General features: G+C 38.1%; 1 protein-coding gene across 1 annotated transcript; it reads right to left on the reverse strand.

The window, feature by feature from the left end:
• Window positions 1-4,937: 4,937 nt before the first annotated feature.
• Window positions 4,938-19,384, reverse strand: NOL12 (nucleolar protein 12). The gene is made up of 6 exons (XM_070756164.1): window positions 19,249-19,384; window positions 13,990-14,095; window positions 12,921-12,969; window positions 10,571-10,707; window positions 7,551-7,636; window positions 4,938-5,736 (listed from the first exon to the last, which is right to left on the reverse strand). Exons 1-6 carry the CDS (start codon window positions 19,326-19,328, stop codon window positions 5,565-5,567), a joined length of 630 nt encoding a protein of 209 aa, XP_070612265.1. The 5' UTR covers window positions 19,329-19,384; the 3' UTR covers window positions 4,938-5,564.
• Window positions 19,385-21,366: the final 1,982 nt, after the last annotated feature.

A 21,366-nucleotide genomic window follows, 5' to 3' on the forward strand; every position in this document is an offset into this window, starting at 1 on the left:
TATGTTAAAGGGTTAAATAAGGTTCAGGAGGGAAGTGTTTTTAATAGGAAAGTGAACACAAGAACAAGGGGATACAATCTGAAGTTAGTTGGGGGAAAGATCAAAAGCAACGTGAGAAAATATTATTTTACTGAAAGAGTAGTACTGTAGATCCTTGGAACAAACTTCCAGCAGACATGGTTGGTAAATCCACAGTAACTGAATTTAAACATGCCTGGGATAAACATATATCCATCCTAAGATAAAATACAGGAAATAGTATAAGGGTAGACTAGATGGACCATGAGGTCTTTTTCTGCCGTCAGTCTTCTATGTTTCTATGTAACACTGATCAATTTCACATGCTGTTGTGCACATTCAACTTTGTACAGAACAAAATATTCAATGAGAATATTTCATTCATTCAGATCTAGGATGTGTTCTTTGACTGTTCCCTTTATATATATATTATATAAGGTGTAGAGGAAAAAACTTGATGTGGTAGAAGAAAACTAACTACAGTTTTGAAACCAGCATGCCTAATTAACTATAAAAAAGCTCAAAAATCAAACTCAACAGAAATTGTGTTACAAATTGTTCCCCAGTGTTATCTGTGGGGTTTTTTCATCTCTCATATACAATTGATCACTGTAGCAATGCCTTCTCCCTTTTCTCTCAATCTGCCTCTCCCTTGAAAACCTTTCTTTTAACACTCTGTAGCTGGATCATCATTAATCAGGATTATGTTCCTCTTGCTTCTACACAAGAGAGATTTTGATGAAAACAAAGCTTACGCATCTCTTTCTAGACCACCCAAGCTTCTGCATATTAGTAGGAAAAACCAATCTGTTGCACATTTAAGTACATACACAGTAATTATGGATGGCCCCCAGATGTAGCAAGCCAAATGATGATAAATCTTGCCATCCTATGCTATAGTAGCAAAGAAAAAATATATCTAGTCATAAAGCATTACAAGCAATTCTGCCATTGTCTGCTCATACAACACGCACAGCCAAAATCAGATAAACCACATTAGAACTTAATCTCATCTAAGAATACCAACCACTGTAGCAGCCATCTCCAGTCTGGTATCCTCCTTCATATATCTTGGCCATCTTGGCTGAAGATTCTGAAGCCAGAATCCAAACACATCTGGATGGCATCAGGATAGGGAATGATCTATATATTCATTTAATGCTGAATGGGGGGGGGGGGGAGAGATCTTCAAAGGAAGCAGGGAAGAAATGCAAAAATTCTACTTCAAGGTACATATGCTCTCTGGAAATTAGGTTCAAAGGCAACCTACCTTTCATTGCTGTCCACTGGAGAACAGTGACAATATTAATAATAAACCTCATTTCTTAATTACTGAAGCTCGGATGGAATACTGAAACTGAAATTGGTCTGATCCAGCAGGCTCTCTAAATTCCTCCCTCTGACTTGTCTGGTGTCTTCCTTCAATCCCCTTTATAGAAGTGGGGCTGCTGATCTATCTGGCAGTTGTTTGTACTTCAGAGCAAAGTTAGCAACCTGGTCTCCAAATGTTTGGACTAACTCCCATTAACCATATTTGCTGGAGACAGCGGGCTGCCTATATGTTTTAAAGTGTCGAGAGACTAATTCCAATATGATAGTCCTGCTAACAATTCACTTCTTATGCTTGCTTCTATGCTTAATGCTAGATATTTTGCATGTCCAAAGTCCACTTGAGATGTTAGCAGCTAATCATTTTATGCTATATGTCCAATATAAGTGATGCACCTGTGTTCCCAGTGATGAACTGTATTCGGTGCATGGTTAGATTCGCCGTTCCAACACGACATTGGAGGGAGAGATACTTACCATAAATCAGGAAAAGCATCTTCCTAGCATAAAGTGAGTTGGGGGTCATTCTTTGTCAAGGGGACTAGGTGAAATTGAAGCCTTATTTGAAAAGAAGCCATCATAAAAACAAGATATGTGATAGGAAAAATGTGTTCTTTCTAATGAAAGAAAAATGAAGACGATTGAAGGTGAGAAAAGAGCAATAGGAAAAAAGTGCTCTTTCTAATGAAGATGATGAAACAGCTGTTTTCTTACCTTCAATCGTCTTCGTTTTTATTTCATTAGAAAGAACATACTTTTTTTCTATCATATATGTTGTTTTGTGATGGTTTCTTTTCAAATATGGCTGCAAAAATCACTTGAGTGGACACCTGGTCCACTTGACAAAGAATTACCCATGGGCAGAGGTTGCAGTCATGATTTTCCCAAAATTGCAAAAATATAGCCATCATACTATTAAATAAACCCACTAATTGGACTCCTCCAAGGCCTCCCCTCCTGATTGTAATGCAATTTTGAGAGTGTTCAAGGAGATATTCTTTTAAATACCTGGATCCTTACAACATTACAAATTAATCTCAACACTCGAAGTACAGTTCAGTAATCCCAGTGTGACAGGACTAGTGAGATATGTGCTTTATATCCATCCCTCTCATGAATTAGGCAGATTGGGTGAAATTTTATAAATGGATAGAAAAGGAATATAGATAAAAATTAAATTATTATGATTAAAGGAAAAAATGGGAAAGAAATTGAGGACTTATGAACTGCAAGATAAGGACATGGAAGACTTCCATAAAAGCTGGGACAGGTGGTATATCTGGGTTGCAAAAAATAAATTAGAATAAAAATTTAATTAATGAAAGTAAAATTAAAAAAAAAATTAGGAACCCCAATATCAAATTTAGAAGTAACAAACTCAAATACTATTTATATACATTAATATACCATAGCACCATTATACCATTGAAACAAGGATATACGATTGATAAAATGATATGAAGATAATGGAAATGTATTTATGTAACCGATGTATAACAAAGCAGTAAAAGGAAGATTTTCCTTTGTAGATCAGACATAAGCTGCACACAAAATTCACTACTCCTAGAGTAGTTCCAATTGTAAATAACAATATCAAATATGTAATATATAAAGCAGAGTGCTTTATTTTCTCTCTTTTATCTTTTTTCACACTTATTTCTTTTTCTACTCACCCTTCCCTTTTTTCTTTACTTAACTCTTTGTGTATATACTGTTGTATTGTATGTATTGTTGTTTGTTATGTAATTTTAATGTAAATACTTAATAAAACTTTTTTCTAAAAAAAAAAAATTAAATTATTATGATTAAAGGAAAAAATGGGAAAGAAATTGAGGAATTAGAATAAAGAACTCTAGAATAAAGAAATCTAAAATAAAGATTTAACAATATAGATATGATGTTAAACAATAAGTTTAAAAGTGATGTTGACAATCCAAAGAAGTATGGGAAAACATTACCAGTCTGTTAAATGTAGTATGTATTAGAATTAGGGAAGGGTTTAGAAGGAGAAAGGGGAAGTAGAAAGGAAGGAGAGGGAGGTTAGGAAAGGGGAGAGTAAGAAAGTAGGGAGATGAGGAGGAGATAGAGAAAAGGGAGTGTAAAGAAAGGAAAGAAACACTGATCAATAACAGCAAGATTAGGTGTTAAAATAGGCTGTTGAATTTTGAATGATTAGAAAGTGTGTGTGCTATTGAAATATTCTTAAGGTATATGCAGTGGTGGTCTACTAGCTGGAATGCTAAATTGTGCTCGCAATTTTGCTTCTGTACCTGTGGAGGTAGCAAAATCGTGCACGGAGCTGCAGGTGTGACCGTGTTTCGACAAGGTTTTTTTTTTGCTTCCACGCATGCCGAAATACGGGCGCACCTGCAGTTCTTGCACGATTTTGCTACCTCCACAGGTGCAGAAGCAAAATTGTGCGGGCCCGCAAGCACTTACGAGCCCAGCGGCAAGCGCAATTTAGCATTCCAGTTAGTAGCTCATCGCTGGGTATATGTATTAATGTATATATGGAAATTGTGGAGAAAAAAATAAAAATTAAAAAAAAGAATTAGGCAGATGCAGTCTGCACCAGTTACAGTTTTTGGGCTGAATTCAAGATAGCTTCATGAAGGATTCATTGCAGCAATCCAATCCAAAAGCTCCTTGGGCATGGAGCATTGACATTATGATGGAGTTATCCCAGTCCATATAGGATAGTAGTTGGCAACGTTTGTCAAAGTTGGATGTGGATATGCAAGTACTATATCTCCTTTAAAAGATTGTGCCATCCCATTTTCTTTTGTTTGAAGGCTTTCCAATAGCTGAGAAATCAGAAAACATACTCACTTCTCTTACCCCTCCCCAAAACACAAAACCACCCAACTACCATGAACCTAGTGTTTCTGGCATTTGCCTTCAAAGACAAGAAGCAAAAATACTTTCCAAGTCCTCCCATGACTGAGGCCACGAGACACATACACAACTTGACTTCCAGCTCTCTCCTCTCCACCTCTTTTGTTTTCTCCAGCATAATGCATTATTTCTCTGTTGTTCTGAGCTCTGTAACCAATAACAAATAGATCAAATAGATTCTGGTTTGGTGTGATTATTGCCAGGGTACAAGCAACACAAACATCTGCATTGGCTTTCTCCCCAGATTTCCAGACTGCTGTTAGATCATAATACAGAAAATCCTTTTCCTGCCTCCTGTTCTTTTGCTGGATGGGCAAAACAATACAGCCAATAATTCTTTTTGAACTGGAGATCTAATTCAGGAATTAAGCCCTGACATTTAAATGCCCTGTAATTAAATGATGCTCACAGAGCCAACACTTTGAGGGCTCCTTCAGAACAAAAACAAAACAAAACGCAAAGTTATGGACCCACCTCTAAAGAAACATTTGGATCCTGGTTGTTTTAAAAAGTCTCTTGACAGCTAATAGATCAAGTATGAGGTTTTAAGTACAGATATGGATTCGTTCTCACTGCTTCCATAGATTCATTTCCTGTTAGCATCAGCTAGTTATTCCCTGAGCCCTACTGAGAATAGGGGCTACCTCTGTGTTTTGCCACAAGGACAAAACCAATTCAAAAAAGTTAACAACTACTTTTGTCTTCAATGCTTGTTTATGAGTAGTGATGTAATCGTTGGCATGTGTCACAAGAATTTATGAGAAACATGTTTCCTCATCAAGAGATGAAAATATGAATAGTAGCAAGAAAAAAAGTACACAAAGAAAATGTTGCCATTATCTGTGCCAGCCTTACCCAACTTGATACTTGACAAGATGTGTTGCACAATATTTGGGTGTTTGTCCCAACAAGTAGAGAACACACCTGGTTGACCACGGCTACTCTTTTATACTGGTTTCTTTTTCTGGATCGAATACATGAAAGGTTATTTCATGGAGATAAGAACTTGAATGCAATTATAAATGTTGTCTTCATCAATCTTGGGAAACATGAAATTAATCAGGGATCTAATCTCTGTCTGGGAAAAAAAGGCCTTTGTCCATCAAAATAAGGGAGAATTGAATGAGAGGGGTCTTTCTAAGCAGAAGAGCTACACAAACCAAGATTAGGTTTGCTTAACTTATATGGGCTCAACATTTCTTAGCTCCTGGAACACCAAGTATCACCTCTTCTCTGCAACCCTGAACAGAAGACTGTGTTCCCAAAACACTGATCTTTCTCCAAGCCAATTAGCAGAGTTTATTAGTCCATGTGTCAGCCATTCAGTCTTGGACATGCCGCCTCCTGCCTGTCATTTTCCGGCGCTGGGACTTGCTGGTTCGTCCTATTCTTGTGATTTGGCCTCTGTTCTTTGTCCCTTGTTTGTGGTTGTTCTTTTTTCTTTTCCCCTTTTTCTGAGCACGGGAATGCAAAGAAGCAGTGAGGGAAGAAATTCTGTGGACAAGAGAAGAAAATAATGATGGTTTCTCAGTTTTTAAAAAATAAAAGCTAGCTTTTAATTCTCGGGTTTATTCACCCTCACCTATCTTCCTCGTAAACATAGCTGCTGTAGTTTTCAAACTACCAGTAGTCCTTGACTTACAACCAGTTAGAACTGGAATTTCTGTCATTAACTTGCTGAGGTCATAAGTCAAATTAGACCTGATTTTACAACAATTTTTAAGCAGTTGTTAAACAAATCACCGCAGTTATGCAAATCCAGCTTTCCCGATGGGCATTTTTTCTTAGAAATTGGCAAAAAAAGTTGCAAATCAGGATGAATGTGCCACAGGATGACGCAACTGGTCATAAATTTGGTTTGATTACCAACCTCCTGAATGATTATGCAACCCTGGAAATGATCATATGTGCAAGTACAGGCTATATTTTTTTTCCAAAGCCATTGAACAGACATAAAATGAAAAGTTCATTAGTCAAGGGTATTATACTGGTTTATTCAATGACATTATAGTGGCATAAAAATCTAATAAATAATAATAATAATAATTATTATTATTAATAATAATTAATTATTATTATTATTATTATTATTATTTATTAGATTTGTATGCCACTATAATGTCATTGAATAAACTATTATTATTATTATTATTATTATTATTATTATTATTATTATTATAGAAATTATGATTATAAACACAGCTTAGAGCTATGTGCATCCATCCAATTTTAGGATCTTTAAATATTTAAAGACAACTCTGAGCTTTAAAGACACACAATAAACAGATAAGGGGAAAAATAGTCTCTTTGGACTAATTATGACTTGAACATTCCTGTTATTTTAAAAATTTCCAGTCCTCTTCTATTTTATTTTTACATGGATTAAAAAAACCCTGTACATCTGAAATTTTCTGGGCAGATTATAAAAATTAAATGAAACTATGCAAATTGCAGCACTATTAAGCGATAACAAATCAATCCATATTAAGTAAATAAACTCTGCAGCAATAAATTTAGAACTAGAGGGAGAACAGAAACTGTAAAATAAAAAAAAATCCCAACATATTTAAAAGGGCAAAAAAACTAACTCATTTGCCTGATGGGAGAAATATATTTACTAGGTGTAGGGATATTTGTATACTTTCTAAACAAGGTACAGTGTTCCCTCGTTTTTCACGGGGGATGCGTTCCAAGACCACCCGTGAAAAAAACATTTCCGTGAAATAGAGAAAATATATTTTTTAATATATTTAATGAGTATTTGGACTTTTAAAACCCATCCTTTGCATTAAACAGCCATTCTCTAATGTTTCTCAGCGGGAACTACATGTGATATCCTACCAGTTTCTTTAATATAGTACAGTAGTACTGTAGAAGAATTTTATGAATTTTTAATGGATTTAAATTTTTTAATGGATTTAATCCCCCTTTGAAAACCCGTGAAATAGCGAATCAGTGAAAGATGAACCCTGAAGTAGCGAGGGATTACTGTATTCCATAAGAAAGAACCAGCGATGAGAAGATTCTTCAGTCACATTTCTTCCTATCTCAGCCAGTAATATCTTTACATAAATAACACTTTCACATAATCCTCTATGCCCTCTTCCACCTGACCCTACCATACTTAATTCTATTTTTTATTTTTAATATCACATCCCATACGTATCTACTCAGAACAAAACCCCTTTAAGTTCAACGGAGTTTACTCTTCACTCAATGTTAGAATAACCTCTAAGCAAATCTTCAGAAAACAGGTGGGACATTCTAAATGGTTTGATAATTGAAAGTAAGCCACACAATTGTAATACCTGTCAGACAGAAGAGGATCTCTAGCTTTCTTGGGCAATGTACATGTATTCAAGGCATCTTCTCCTTCTGGCTCAGTATTTTCATTCTAAAAAGAAGATATGTCAGCTAATAAAGAACACCGCAATAAAACCCCTAGACATGCAACTAGAAACATGATTTGATTTTGTAAGCAAAATATTAAAACCTGAGATTAAATGTTAACACTTTAAAGAGCCGGGGTGGCGCAGCAGGTAGAGTGCTGTACTGCAGGCCAATGAAGCTGACTGTAGATCTGTAGGTCAGCAGTTCAAATCTCATCACCGGCTCAAGGTTGACTCAGCCTTCCATCCTTCCGAGGTGGGTAAAATGAGGACCCGGATTGTGGGGGCAATATGCTGGTTCTGTTAAAAAGTGCTATTGCTAACATGTTGTAAGCTGCCCTAAGGAGATGGGCAGCATAAAAATCAAATAGATAGATGCTAGATAGATAGATAGATAGATAGAGAGAGAGAGAGAGAGAGAGAGAGAGAGAGAGAGAGAGAGAGAAAGAAAGAAAGAAAGAAAGAAAGAAAGAAAGCAGCAATCAATACCAAGACCAAAGGTGTAGAGCCAAAACGTGGCATCAATCATTTAGCACAGTGGTGAAATTTGGCTTCTAGTTGGATGCAGGCAGGCTATTCCCTTCTATAAACTTTGAGAACAGCTCAAAAGACATATTCAAACATAGTACTGGGATCTTGCCTATTTGGATGCACAAATACATGTATGTGAGAAATGTGTAATATAACAATAACACTTAGACTTATATACCACTTCACAGTGCTTTACAGCCCTCTCTAAAACGGTTTATAGTCAGCACATTGCCCCCCAAAATCTGGGTCCCCATTTTGGAAGGATAGAAAGCTGAGTCAACCTTGAGTGGGTTAGAATTGCTGGCAGTCAGCAGTATTAGCCTGAAATATTGCATTCTAATCACTACACCGCCATGGCTCTTGCATAGTGATTAAAGTGTCAAATTATGGCTGTGGAGATCATAGATTAATACTTCTCACTAAGGGATGTTGGCCAGTCTTGGGCTCTTCTGCCAAGCCTCTTTTGCATATTTTATTTTTGTGCCTCCTAGTCAATGTTAATTCCTGATGACGGGCTTATTTTGTTTCCCTAAGATTTTATATATCCTTCCCCAAATCACCATCCAATTTTTTTTTTTTGTTACTAATATTTCCCCCCTCTTCTAAATTGCTTTCTTTGTGCCTATAGACCAGTGATGGAGAACCTATGGCATGGGTGCCACAGGTGACACGCAGAGCCATATCTTTTGGCAGGCGAGCCGTTGCCCTAGCTCAGCTCCAATGTGCATGTGTGTGCCAGCCAGCTGATTTTTGGCTCACAGAGAGGCTTTGGGAGGGCGATTTTGGATTCCAGAGAGCCTCCAGGGGGATGGGGAGGGCGTTTTTACCCTCCCTCAGCTCCAGGAAAGCCTTTGGAGCCTGGGGAGGGCAAAACATGAACCTACTGGGCCCACCAGAAGTTGGGAAACAGACCGTTTTGGGCCTCCAAAGGGCCTCCAGGGGTCGAGGCAAACTGTTTTCACCCTCCCCAGTCATTGAATTATGGGTGTGGACACTCCTGCAGGCATGATAGCGTATACCCACGCTCTTTCGGCACCCGAGGAAAAAAAGGTTCACCATTCCTGCTATAGACTTATTTATGACTATATATGACTTCTACTAATAGTTTGAATAAACCTTAAAGTCTATAGATCTTATAAATATTATTAACTTTAAGTATTTCTTCTATCAGAAAATCTATTATTTTATCTACCATTTTTAATTTATAAAGCCTCTTTTATCTATGAGAAATATGTTAATACTAATATAATCTCTAATAAATATTAACTATACTGTATTATAATTAAACCTTAATATAATCTATACAATATTCAACTATATTATCTATATAATATTTTAATTTATAATATATAATGATAAGCATCCGTTATAATTGGTCTCTAACAGGTATATGTCTATATTATATTATAAACAAATATTAATTCATTCAATATATTTTATACCAAAAAAATGTATATAAATATATTTTTAAATGAGTAAAAAGTTTGGTTTTTATAGCTGTACCACAATCATGGTTACAACATAATCACTGCTTTTCAAGTAGAACTCGCTTATCAGCTTCTGGGTGCAATTCAAAATCCTGGCTTTCACTGATAAAGCCCTTTATGGCACAGGGCTGGGTTATTTAATGAACCAGCTATTATGGATAGCTGTCCATTCCACAAAATCCAACATAAAAGATAAAATGTGCTCTGAGTCCCTTCAAAGCCAGGGTGGCGCAACAGGTAGTGTGCTGTACTGCAGGCCACTGAAGCTGATCTGTAGGTCAGCGGTTCAAATCTCATCACCGGCTCAAGGTTGATTCAGCCTTCCATCCTTCCAAGATGAGTAAAATGAGGACCCGAATTGTGGGGGCAATATGCGGGCTCTGTTAAAAAGAGCTATTGCTAACATGTTGTAAGCCGCCCTGAGTCTAAGGAGAAGGGTGGCACAAAAATTGAATGAATGAATGAATGAATGAATGAATAAGGACCCGGATTGTAGGGGCAATATGCTGGTTTTGTTAAAAAGTGCTATTGCTAACATGTTGTAAGCCGCCCTGAGTCTAAGGAGAAGGGTGGCATAAAAATCGAATGAATGAATGAATAATACCAGTAAGAATGTATGAGGAAGACCTTTTAAAATTATGGAGGTATACATTCCTATCCCAAGCAGCATATCCTGATATCTGGACAGCTCTGAATTTATATATGATTTAACCCCCACCATCACACTCACACAGAGTAAGATGTTACATTTTTGTGCCATTTTATATTGCATTGTGTGTTCCTACAATTGTTGTTCACTTGCCTGCCTTCTACACCTAGGTTAGCCCACTAGAGTTGCATTTGTGAATTGGGCAACCACATAAAAATTACATATAAATATTTTTGTTAAATTAACAAGTTAATAAAAGACAGATATATTACCTCTGTTAGCCCCAGCACACGAGCACCAGAAAGGTCTAGGTCACTGATGGTAGTAACAGTGACCGTATGGTTTGGGTGATCATAGCTCACCGATTCTGTTTGGGATGTCACTAAATGTTCCAACTCATCAGCTTCTTCTGAGAAGATGAAATAAGTACAGTCATTTTTTTTGTGTGTGCAAAGGCAGTTTCTTCAATAACTCAGTTAAAGAATGGCATCTATGTGCTAAATGAAAACCTTATGGAAGGAATTATTTAAGCTTAGACCTTTCAGCCCTGCTAAGAGGGTCACTCAGAAAGTAATGCACCCCCCCTTTTTTTCTCAGACTACGGTAATGAAGGTGCAGAAAAGAGCAACCAAAATGATTAGGGGACTTGAAACCAAGACTTACGAAGAGAGATTGCGGGAACTGGGTATGGATAGCCTAGAGAAAAGGAGGGCCAGAGGGGACATGATAGCCGTATATAGGTATATGAGGGGTTGCCACAGAGAGGAGGGGGCTACTCTATTCTCCAGAGAACCAGAGGGCCGGACGAGGAACAACGGCTGGAAGCTGACCAAGGAGAGATTCAACCTAGAAGTAAGGAAGAACTTCCTGATGGTCAGAGCGATCAACCAGTGGAACAACCTGCCTGCGGAGGTTGTGAACTCCCCAGCTCTGGACACTTTCAAGAGGAGATTGGACTGCTATTTGGCTGGGGTGCTTTAGGATTCCTGCTCAGGCAGGGGGTTGGACTTGATGACCTGCATGGTCCCTTTCAACTCTCTCTCTCTCTCTCTCTCAATAAATAAATAAATAAATAAATAAATAAATAAATAAATAAATAAATAAAGGAATGAATGAATGAATGAATAAATAAATATGAATAAGAAACTTTAGATATACATTATGTGAATTGTCAGGAGTGCGTGTGTAAGTTTTGTGTTTCTTCAAACAGATAGCGTAGCTGCAGCAGTGTTTCGAAATGGCATCTATAAGTGATGTACGTTATAAGCAGCGTGTCGTCATTGAATTTCTCACTGCGGAGAAAGAAACTGTTGGGAACATTCACAAATGTTTGTGTACAGTTTATGGAGAATCTGCAGTCAACAGAAGTACGGTCAGTTACTGGGCACAGAGGGTGAGGCCATTAGAAGAACAGAAGAACAGAGGGTGAGGGCCATTAGAACAAGGAGTGGTACCGACAGGGCATACATGTCCTTGTGTCTCGCTGGAGGAAAACCATAGAACAAGACGGAGATTACGTGGAAAAATAGGGAGTGTAGAAGAAACATCATTTCTTTCTTGTGTGTAAGTTTCATTGATTTCAATAAATAATTGTTGAAGGAAAAAATGTGGTGCATTACTTTCTGGGCGACCCTCGTACATTCTATTATTTCTTTATATATGTAGGTTTAATGACAATTGATGTCTCCACCTCCAAACCTATAAACTGGAATATTTTAAGAGATGATAGACCTTAAGGCAGGTTCTTTTGTTATCTTTATTTGCCACACAATCATCATTATTTACTACACTACACAATTCCACCAATGATGGACAGACTTCTTCAAGCTATCAAAAAAAAGAAAGAACTCCAAACATCTCTTTAGCCATATCCTGACAACCTTCTCTACCTTTTCATTTGCATCATTTACCTATGAAAATATTATTTCAGTTTTTTATATGTATATTTTCTTCAAATGCTTATTATAGCAGTAAAACCTAATACAAATATACATAAAGAGAAGAGAAAGGGTTAATAGTGTAAGGAATAAGGAAAAAAGAGAAAAGTAGAAATATTAAAAAAAAATGCCTTTCAATCTTCACTGCAAATTTAAATAAATTTAGTGACTCTTCACACCTTACAATTATTTTTTCATCTCATAATCCCATTGCTTATCTATAAATAAATCCATTAAAAATCATCTTTTCAATACTGGAGTCAGTAGAAAGTCTATGCAGTAATCATTCTTCTAAAGACAAAAAGTTTATACAGTGAAAAAAAAATCAGCACTGAATGTCTGTCTCCTTCCAAGTTTGCGGAGAGGGGCGGCATATAAATCCAATAAATCTAATCTAATCTAATCTAATCTAATCTAATCTAATCAACTGTTTGTAATTAACAGCAGTGGTCTAAACGTAATCATAATTGAGTAATACAGAAAACAACCCCTAGTAAAAGTGTAATAAAGATTATAGATTAGCAAAACTATTCATTAACTGGTCAAATTAAAAGGTGGTTTGAATCATTAGTCATATTCATTAAACCTTATCTTAGAGAAGTTGTATTGATCAGCTTTCTGTTGTCTAAGTTGTCATCTTATACATTTTGGGATTCCAGGCTACATCTTCAAATAGGACACTTACCTAAGGCTTCTTCTCTCTCCTTCAACATCTTCACGTATTCTTTATGTCTCTACAAGAGAAGCAAACAAATAGATCTTCCAAGAGTTTTCAGATCATCTCCTAAATTGACTCAAATTGCTAGTTAAAATCCTGCCAATGAGAAGTCATGCACTATTCCTACTATGTCGCTGTAGTGGAGTATTTGGTAGAATAATGGTACTGTGTGGTATTTCTATATCAACTTACCAAAATCAATTTACTCTGTATTATACAATCAAGGCGTACAATATCTGGAATCTCACTTAAAACAAGCCAGTATAACCCATGGCGCTCTAAGCAAAGCTCTCTTTTCCTTCCCCACAAAATCTTTGCGTCAAAATGCAAGCCATATTCAGAGGTACTCCATTTTATTTCCAAGCACATACAGTACAGCGTTCCCTCGATTTTCGTGGGGGATGCGTTCCAAGACCGCCCGCGAAAGTTGAATTTCCGCGAAGTAGAGATGCAGAAGTAAATACACTATTTTTGGCTATGAAAAGTATCGCAAGCCTCCCCTTAACACTTTAAACCCCTAAGTTGCAATTTCCCATTCCCTTAGCAACCATTTAGATTATTACTCACCATGTTTCTTTATTAAAGTTTCTTTAAAAAAGTATTGGACGAAAGTTTGGTGATGACATATGATGTCATCGGGCGGGAAAAACCGTGGTATAGGGGGGAAAAACCACGAAGTATTTTTTAATTAATATTTTTGAAAAACCGTGGTATAGACTTTTCGCGAAGTTCGAACCCGCGAAAATCGAGGGAACACTGTATATCTTTGTTGTTTAGTCAAAAGTAAGGTCAATTTAATTTGGTAATATACTGGTATAACATAATTAGAGCGAAGTCAAAATGGTGAGAGTAAGTAAAATATCAAGCAAATGCAATTTACATGTTTGGAATATCAATAATAAATGGCAAAAATGAAGGCAGCTACCCAAAATGTTTGAAAAAAGTCATTTTTGGAAGGAAACAAAACAACAGCTGCTTTACTTTTGCAGCTGTTGCAGCTGTCCATTTCCCAGACAGATCTCAGATGAAATCATACCTCTTCCTTCATCTTCTTTTCTTCCTCCTTCAATTTGCGCTTTATTTCCTCCAAAGCTACTTTCCTCCTCTCAACCTTACGTTTGTGAAACCCTGTCAAGAACTCCCTGGAAAGAATAAGCACAGTAGAGTAGGCAGCAATAAGTTAGGATTACCCTTCTGCCCATGGAATCGGTATTCTACAAATACCTTATCCTGCATAATCAGTAAGCAAATACCTGCACATACAAAATATTTTAAAATTTTATTTATTTTGATTCACTGATTATTTATATGCCGCCCCTCTCCAAGGACTAGGAGAGTCCTATAGATAAAAGCATACAATGATTTGCCTATAGATAAGGGGGTGTTTATGCATATGTTTTGGGAATGTCCGGTAGTGCAGAACTTTTGGAAAGAAGTGCAAGAGGGTACTAATAGGATGTTAAATATACGATAGACAATTACAAAGGAAATGGCAGTATTAGTTAAAAGGAATGAGTTGGGAGAATTTAGAGAAATAAAAGAAGCAGTGATAGAAAGCGCTCAGGCGGTAATAGTATTGGGCTGGAAGGATGCGACAAAATGGACAATACAAAATTGGTATCGGTACATGGCGGATCATATTCAGTTTGAGATTATGGATAAGAGGATGAATTTGGTCAACAGAATTCGAGACCAAGGTATAAAGAATAAATTAGAATTACTTTATAATATGTAAATAGATATATTGCTCTTGAATTAAAATGATATATAGAAAATATGCCCCCCATTTTGGTGGAGGGGTATGAATGTTGTTTGGTGGTGGGCACTTTAAACATTGAGCACATTGTTATGTGTGGTATGAATGTTTTATTGATATATTGTTATTTGTATATATATTTATATATATTTGTTTTCATAGATTTTCACGGGTATATGTATGTAGATTGTTCTGAGTTCGGGTTTTGCCCCGTGTAATATTTTGCCTGTCTATGCGACGTTTCGGTGAAATCACATTCACCATCATCAGGCTGAAGTTGTAAGCTTCGTGCTGCTGTAAATATATATTTACAGCAGCATGAAGCTTACAATATTTACAATATTGTATAATATTTACAATATTACTATACAGTGGAACCCCGACATAAGAGCTGCTCTACTTAAGAGCAACTCGAGATAAGAGCTGGGAGGGGAGAGATATTTTTGTTCTACTTACAAGCCCAAATTCGAGATACAAGCGCCAAGGAGCTGTCTCCTGAAGCCAAACGCTAACTTCCGCGTTCGGCTTCAGGAGACAGCTGCGAAGCGGCGCGCGTGTTTTAAAAGGTTGCAGCCGGCCTGGGGGGCTCGGGGGGGGTGCTTGCAGCTTTCTTTCTTGCTCTTTTTCTTTCTCTCTTTTACCTTCCCTTCCTCTATTTCTTCTTTTCTTTCTCCTTCCCACCTTCTTCCCTCCCTCCCTCCCTTCACTCATTCCTCTCTTACTCTCCCCTTTCATAAGTTTCCTTGCTTCCTTCCTCTGTTCCTGTCCCTTCCCCCTTTCTTTCTTTCTTTCTTTCTTGCTCTTTTTCTTTCTCTCTTTTACCTTCCCTTCCTCTATTTCTTCTTTTCTTTCTCCTTCCCACCTTCTTCCCTCCCTCCCTTCACTCATTCCTCTCTTACTCTCCCCTTTCATAAGTTTCCTTGCTTCCTTCCTCTGTTCCTGTCCCTTCCCCCTTTCTTTCTTTCTTTCTTTCTTGCTCTTTTTCTTTCTCTCTTTTACCTTCCCTTCCTCTATTTCTTCTTTTCTTTCTCCTTCCCACCTTCTTCCCTCCCTCCCTCCCTTCACTCATTCCTCTCTTACTCTCCCCTTTCATAAGTTTCCTTGCTTCCTTCCTCTGTTCCTGTCCCTTCCCCCTTTCTTTCTTTCTTTCTTTCTTGCTCTTTTTCTTTCTCTCTTTTACCTTCCCTTCCTCTATTTCTTCTTTTCTTTCTCCTTCCCACCTTCTTCCCTCCCTCCCTCCCTTCACTCATTCCTCTCTTACTCTCCCCTTTCATAAGTTTCCTTGCTTCCTTCCTCTGTTCCTGTCCCTTCCCCCTTTCTTTCTTTCTTTCTTTCTTTCTTTCTTGCTCTTTTTCTTTCTCTCTTTTACCTTCCCTTCCTCTATTTCTTCTTTTCTTTCTCCTTCCCACCTTCTTCCCTCCCTCCCTCCCTTCACTCATTCCTCTCTTACTCTCCCCTTTCATAAGTTTCCTTGCTTCCTTCCTCTGTTCCTGTCCCTTCCCCCTTTCTTTCTTTCTTTCTTTCTTGCTTTCTTTCTTGCTCTTTTTCTTTCTCTCTTTTACCTTCCCTTCCTCTATTTCTTCTTTTCTTTCTCCTTCCCACCTTCTTCCCTCCCTCCCTCCCTTCACTCATTCCTCTCTTACTCTCCCCTTTCATAAGTTTCCTTGCTTCCTTCCTCTGTTCCTGTCCCTTCCCCCTTTCTTTCTTTCTTTCTTTCTTTCTTTCTTTCTTGCTCTTTTTCTTTCTCTCTTTTACCTTCCCTTCCTCTATTTCTTCTTTTCTTTCTCCTTCCCACCTTCTTCCCTCCCTCCCTCCCTTCACTCATTCCTCTCTTACTCTCCCCTTTCATAAGTTTCCTTGCTTCCTTCCTCTGTTCCTGTCCCTTCCCTCTTTCCTTCCTTCCTTCCCACCCTCCGTCCATTCATTCACCCATTCCTCTCTTGATCGCTTAAAGCCGGTCCCTGCTGCAAAAAGGGTTGGGGACCTCTGTCCTACAGGATTGGGTGGCAGAGAAGTTGAACATATGTAAATTTAAAAGTTTAAGAAAGTTTACAAGTTAAGTGAAAGAAACTTCATTATTCATTTATATGTACATGTACATTTCTTCATTAAAAACATGTCTTTCTGCATAATTTAGACTAACTTTGTGAGTTTTTTGAGGGCTGGAACCAATTAAAATTATTTACATTAATTCCTATGGGGAAAAGTCGTTCGAGATAAGAGCTGCTCGACTTAAGAGCCCAGGTCCGGAACGAATTAAACTCGTATCTCGAGGTACCACTGTATTTACAGCAGCACGAAGCTTACAGCCTGATGATGGTGAATGTGATTTCACCGAAACGTCGCATAGACATGCAAAATATTACACGGGGCAAAACTCGAACTGAGAACAATCTACATATATATATATGTATGTCACATGTTTTTTTGCTGAATTTGAAAATTAAGGGAGACTAGGATAGATCTATTTCGGCCTTATTTTGGCCTCATCAGCTTGCCATACCCACTGGGAATTGAACCTGCAACCTTTGCCTTGTAAGGCAGAGAATTATCCTCTAGGCTACAGTATCCAATCCCTTCAGCTCTGTACCAGGGAAAGGGTTACATATTTTTGTGTCGAATTACCCTGGTGTATTGAAGGAACAGCTCCTTATTTGCCTCTTGGCCCAACCCAGGGCCATTTCTAAGGTAGTTAATTTTATTGATTTATGTGTCACATGTTTTTTTTGCTGAATTTGAAAATTAAGGGAGACTAGGATAGATCTATTTATATATCTATTATATATTTATATATATTTATATATCTATTATATATTTATATATATTTAAAAATGCAATGATTTGCCTATATTAAACATTCCCATGTAGACATCTCATGATGTAGTCATGATGCCGACTAACATAGATGTATGTGTTGGCTACTGCAATACATTACTTAAGAGGCTAATTCATTTGTGCATGAGGAAAAGTGGCAGAACAAACTGGATAACCATAAAGCTACAGTTTTTTTAAGACTCTCAAGGAGTAATACAGGTAGTCCTTGGCAACTGCAATTGGGACCAGCAACTCCTTTGCTAAGAGATATGGCTCTGGCAGACTTACACTTGTCCCACAGCAAGCATAAAAGTGGATCATCCAAGGTTAAGCACAACATCTTATGCCTGACTTCCTGGTGGCTTCTCCCTTGATTCTGCTTGTTGGAAGCAAGTGTTTGGTTTTTAAGAAGAGCCTGGACAGTCACTTGTCTGAAATCCTATATGACCACGAGGAGAACCTACGGCACGTGTGCCAAAGGTGGCACGTGGAGTTATATCTGCAGGCAAACAAGCCTAGCTCAGCTCCAGCGCATATGCGCTTGCCGACAATCTGGTTTTCAGCTGGCCCCACTCATGCTATCCCTCCCCTCTCCCTCCCAGGAGTCTTCATTAATTTTTTTAATTTACTTGATTTCCCCAAGATGAAGAGGAGAGTAACTCCCATCACTTCTCAACCAGCATTAACCACCCATTGAATAGGTTCTGTAATCCAAAACAACTGGAAGGAACGGCATTGGGGGAAAATCGACTTTGAAGGGAATTCCAAAATTCTAGCAAGTTGCCTCTTTTGTAAATAAATCCATTATGCTGTGCATTCTGTTGCACATGTACACTGAAATCTAATAAGGTAAAGCAGTGTTTTTCAAACATGGCCACTGGGTAGGAATTCTGGGAGTTTAAGTCCACTCATCTTAAAGTGACCAAATTTGAAAAACATGATGATGTCCGTCCATGGTTTTCAAAGAAGACCTTGACATCTTGGAGGGGATATCAAGACTTGTGTGTGAATTGGATTAAAGTGAGGGAGAAGTGCACATAGTCAGCCTCACCCTCTCTTCCCAGATTCCATCTTATTCCAATAGCAGGACAAGAGTCGAGACAGTTGGAGATGGTTTGGGCGCAGTGGTTGACCAGGCATCTTTCGTGTCTAGCCATGCTCTTAGCATACCACATCGCTTGTACAAATCTCTCTCTCTCTCTCTCTCACACACACACACACACACATCCTATCATTAGTAATTTCTGCAGAATGCTCCAAATCTAAACAATCTATGCTTAACTCAGGGTGTCCAGGGGGGAAGCATTTTGAAATTTCCTGGTTTTCCCCTGACATTTCCCTGTAACCTGCAATCTAGTTAAGGTGCTGCCGTAGATGACGTCACACCAAACAGCTAAGCCATGGATAAATATCGGTAGCTGAGGAAGCAAGTTGTTGTCACAGTTATGTTAATTTTTGCTTGATTCTGCCAGGCAGCGCGGTCTTATAGTTGCCACGACTGGAGACCCCTGTACTAAAGCAACGTATGTCTGAACCTTGCAGCAAGCATCTCTGTTCAGCTTCAACTCTTCTCTCGCCATGCAAAGAGCCACCCGGTAAACCTCCTCTCCTCGCAGGGGGCTTCCCCACGGGAGAGATCTGCACCCCGAAAAATCGCACGTGGCCCAGCCAGGGCCTAAAGGGTAGATCTCCTGGGCCTGCTCCTTTCCCCTCTCCCGCACTCACCGCCGGCTCTTCTCATCGAAAGACACAACTCTCCGAAGCATCGCTTTCCCATCGCGCCTCGCTTTCTTCTTGCGGCCCATGCCGGCGATGGACCTCTTCCAATTCCGCCGGGCAGAAGCGGAAACCGACGCTCCGCCTCTTCCGTCGCCCTTGCAGAAAGCTCCGCCTCTGCTCTCACTTGAATTAATCATTGCTGGCCTTGCTAGGCATGTTCTATGTTACCGAGGTCCTTAAAAAAAAATAAAGTCGTGCAATCCTTACGCGACTTTTGAGACTGCCCTGTAGTATCCACCGCCGAAATATTTGGTGGGCTAGGAACCTAAATTGCTTCAGCACGCTTCTGTATCTGGTTAGCCAAAAACAGAATAGAATAGAATAGAATTCTTTATTGGCCAAGTGTGATTGGACACACAAGGAATTTGTCTTTGGTGCATATGCTCTCAGGGTAGATAAAAGAAAATATATATTATTTATTTATTTATTTTGTCCAATACAAATTGAAAGTTAAAGAGAATAAAAACATGTAGTAGTAAATATCAGGGAAAGGATAGAAGAAAAGAGATGAGAATAGAATACGTCAATGAAGAATAGAGGAAAAGATATATGAATGGAAGAAAAGATATAGAATAGAATAGAATTTTATTGGCCAAGTGTGATTGGACACACAAGGAATTTGTCTTGGTGCATATGCTCTCAGAATACATAAAAGAAAAAGATACATTTGTCAAGAATGATGTGGTACAACACTTAATGACTGTCATAGGGGTCAAATAAGCAATGAAGAAACAATCTAGATATAGGAGGGGCAATTGGACAGGGGACGGAAGGCACACTAGTGCACTTATGCACTAGTGAGGTACAACACTTAATGACTGTCATAGGGGTCAAATAAGCAATGAAGAAACAATCTAGATATAGGAGGGGCAATTGGACAGGGGACGGAAGGCACACTAGTGCACTTATGCACTAGTGAGGTACAACACTTAATGACTGTCATAGGGGTCAAATAAGCAATGAAGAAACAATATTAATAAAAAATTTAGGGTACAAGCAACAAGTTGCAGTCATACAGTCCTAAGTGGGAGAAAATGGGTGATAGGAATGATGAGAAAAAACTAGTAAAAATAGAAGTGCAGCCTTAGTAAAAAGTTTGACAGAGTTGAGGGAATTATTTGTTTAGTAGAGTAATGAACATGAGCAAATCTCAAAAAATGAGCAAATCTGATCATATGGACAGCAAAGGCTGTGTTATCAAGGGTAGTTTCAAATACATGCTAAATCTATTTATTTTATTTTATTAGTAGTTTATATAAACATAACATAGAAAGTAATGATAAAAAAGACAATAGGACAGGGACTGTAGGCAGTGTTCCCTCTAATTTTTGGGGGGGTGGGCGGAAAAGTATAGTGTCTGAGCGGCAATCCCTTTGGGACTGGGCGGCACAGAAATAATAAATAAATAAATAAATACATAAATAAATAAATAAATACACAAACAAACAAATAAACAAACAAACAAACAAACAAACAAATTAAAAAACCACCCTGTTTTGCCTCAGAGAATTTCAAAATAAAATACTGTATTGTGTGTCTATAACAGTGAGCTCATAATAGGGCAACTCTATCAATATCAAAATGCCACTTAAATAGTTGAGCTAGTTTCAAACTAGATTTTGATTTTCTTTCTCTTTTCCTTCCTCTCTTTTTTCTATCTGTTTCTCTCTCTTCCTCTCTTCCTCTCTCTCTCCTTCCCTCTCACTCTTTCCCTCTCGGCTTCTGGGCAGGTTTGGAAAACTCTGAGTTGATGATGATTTTTAAGTGAGCGATTGCTCACTGCTCAGCTTAGAGGGAACTATGACTGTAGGCACAATGAAGTGCTTATGCATGCCCCTTACAGATCTCTTGGAAATGGGGAAAGGTCCACTGTATACAATCTAATGTTGAAGATTTGGGGATTTGGGGAAGAAACAACAGAGGTAGTGAATTCCAAGTGTTGATCACTCTACTGCTGAAGTCGTATTTTTTGCAGTCAAGTTTGGAGCGGTTTAAATTTAGTTTGAATCTGTTGCATGCTCGTGTGTTGTTGCAGTTGAAGGTGAAGTAGTCACTAACAGGAAG

The sequence above is a fragment of the Erythrolamprus reginae genome, chromosome 6 (genome assembly GCF_031021105.1).
Source record: "Erythrolamprus reginae isolate rEryReg1 chromosome 6, rEryReg1.hap1, whole genome shotgun sequence".
NCBI classification, from domain to species: domain Eukaryota; kingdom Metazoa; phylum Chordata; class Lepidosauria; order Squamata; family Dipsadidae; genus Erythrolamprus; species Erythrolamprus reginae.

Bases quoted from the DNA above. Each gene is read 5' to 3' on its own strand.
- NOL12 (XM_070756164.1), bottom strand. From the start codon at position 19,328: ATGGGCCGCAAGAAGAAAGCGAGGCGCGATGGGAAAGCGATGCTTCGG. The intron at 12,970-13,989 runs GTATGATTTCAT...CTTCTCTTGTAG, and splicing joins AAAAGAAGATGAAGGAAGAG to AGACATAAAGAATACGTGAA. The intron at 10,708-12,920 runs GTAAGTGTCCTA...TCATCTTCTCAG, and splicing joins GGAGAGAGAAGAAGCCTTAG to AAGAAGCTGATGAGTTGGAA.